At 33.4% G+C, this 2546-nt stretch overlaps 1 protein-coding gene across 1 annotated transcript; it reads right to left on the minus strand.

The window, feature by feature from the left end:
- Nucleotides 1–492: 492 nt before the first annotated feature.
- On the minus strand, nucleotides 493–1991 carry LOC107470358 (iron-sulfur assembly protein IscA-like 3, mitochondrial). Its single transcript, XM_016089758.3, has 2 exons — nucleotides 1520–1991; nucleotides 493–728 (listed from the first exon to the last, which is right to left on the minus strand). The coding sequence occupies exons 1-2, from the start codon at nucleotides 1707–1709 to the stop codon at nucleotides 493–495; spliced, it is 426 nt and encodes a 141-aa protein (XP_015945244.2). The 5' UTR covers nucleotides 1710–1991.
- Nucleotides 1992–2546: the final 555 nt, after the last annotated feature.

The raw sequence follows: 2546 nt of genomic DNA on the forward strand, positions 1-2546 counted from the left end.
AATAAACAAGCAAGGAAAGAAGACAGCAATTATTAATACTATAATTATCATTATCATCACAAAGTTAAGTTGAGGAAAAGGGGAATCACAGAACGTAACAGAGTCAAGCAGAACATATATATCCATTAATACAGATAAACAAACAGCAAGTAAATAGCAAATTTATTCATTGGTGCGAGAGGGAATAAATAGTCACTCACAAGTTGATCAAAATTTACCAAATATACTGTTCTGAGGTGAAAGCATGAAGTTTGCCAGACACAAATAATCTAAACAATTAATTGTCACATTCATGATCATCAACAATAATATATTAAATTTAATTTTGCTATTCAGAAATCAGATATCATTGAGGAACCTACTATTTCCAAGTTTAGACAACCACAGTATGAATTGAAATGTATACAAAGAAACTTGGTGAGAGGATGAACTCTTCAATCAAAAGAAACTAACACAAGGTATAACTTATCAAGACTAAATATGGCCAAAAATTCACAATCCAATGTGCAGTTTTGATACAATGGTCTTAAGATGTTTGTTTCTGTAATTGCATATTTTCCCAATATATAATATTTGCTCCGAAAACGAAAAATATTTCTTTACCACAATACAATAAGTGTCATCTACAAAATCCATCCTTGTTCCGATAACATGCATAAGGGCCTTTGGATCAATCAGTATCTTGACACCTTTATCCTCAACCAACTCATCAAACTTCCCTTTTTCATCTGTCAAACCAAAAACTATTAAGGTCAAAAAGTCAAAATGCACTCATCTCTAGCTAGCCCCAAAGTAAAACTTTTTCAATGTTTCTCATATTTGGGACATCAGATTTAAGATCATAGTACACATGGTTGCACCATTAGTACCTCAATGCATGCTTTTGCAATCATATGGGAGTCACTTGAAGCAGTAGCTCCTTAACATAACATAGTATACGAATGTAATTTATGCATCTTTAACATGACATGATGCAATGATGTATTGGAAAAATGATAACACAAGTTAGCAATATTTTGATAGAGGTCAACGGTGTGGATTGATCCATATAGCAACTCAACCTAGTGGAATAATGATATCTATTGTTTCTTAACCTCTTTATGGTCATCAATTGTTTCATTGTTTCTGCTAGTTCCTAATTCCTTGACGAAGAACTTCAAGCTTAATTCATTTTCATCATAAATCCGTTTCAATCCCCAAAATGTGTTAGCTTGGTTGAGCAATTTCATGACATTGAGCGTCAACAAGATACTAAGGGAACCAAATAAGAAAAAGCTTCCCAGGGAAATAGGAAAATTCTGTCATACAAACAAATAGGATATTATTGGATTCATACATGCAAAATAAATTGAAATACGCCTCTCTTTCACAAATGAAAGTTAACATGGCAAAATAAACCACATAAACAAGAAAACCGTAACCCTAACCCGAAGCTACATGATCATGCTACGCCTATACCATAGGTATATAACACAAATAATTGTATAAAAAAAGGCAAAGAAAAGGAAAGGGGAAAAACCTGCGTAGTTGAGGGTGTAGGATAAGCCGTTACAACCGCGAGCCTTGACACCGAGCTTGAGGAAGGACCTCTGGCGCTGCTCAAGAAGCTGCCGTACACGGGAGGCGGCGGCGTCTGTTAAGGTAACGGCCTGACGGCGTGCAGCCCTACCAACTCTCTCAGCTGCCATAGCCACCGCCTTCGATGCCATCGCCTGTTCGTGGAAAGTGAGTAGAGCTGCTCAGAAAGGCAAGAAGAAGATGAGGATTGATTTCTGAATTTGATGAGAGTTAGGGTTAGTACGTTGCAGGAGCACCGTCGTTTTTATTTGTTAATGAATTGGAATCAATTTGCAATTCTGTTGTGTTGTGTTTCTGGAGATGGATGGAGATGGATGGAGCGGCGTTTATCACTGTTATTTTAGTTTTAGGACAACGAATTTGTTAAAGGATTTATTAAACTAACGTTGTATTTTAGAATTTTTTTCTTTTTTTTTTTGAGCTTTCATAAGGTTAGTTTGGCCCTCACCAAGGTTCTGAAAACTGAACGAGTCATCGAACCACTCTAACTACTGATTTATTGTCGGTTCAACTAGAATAACTGTTTTATAATAAAATAATAAATAAAACATAATTATAATCTAATTTAAACTTTAGAATGTCATCTAAATCAAAAGTATTACATCAACCATAATCTGATAATATCATCCAAATACAAATTTAAAAGTCAAATAACAAAAGAAACAACTAAACATAAAATGTCAATATCATAGTTTGTCATCAATAATCAAAATTCAGAAAAAACATAAATTAAGATCAAACAAAATCCAATAACAAGAACAACAAATTAAATTGATTGATACTATCATCTAGCCAATAACAGATAACAACTCAATGACAAAAACAATTAATTAAGATCAACAACATAAACTAAGATCAAAATAATAATAAGATCAAGATAAAAAACAAACCACAACAAGTACAATTTATCAAATTAACAAGTTATTAAAATGTCAAAAACAGCACAACAACCTAACAATCACAATTTA

This window comes from Arachis duranensis, chromosome 10, assembly GCF_000817695.3.
Source record: "Arachis duranensis cultivar V14167 chromosome 10, aradu.V14167.gnm2.J7QH, whole genome shotgun sequence".
In the NCBI taxonomy this organism is placed as follows: Eukaryota; Viridiplantae; Streptophyta; class Magnoliopsida; order Fabales; family Fabaceae; genus Arachis; species Arachis duranensis.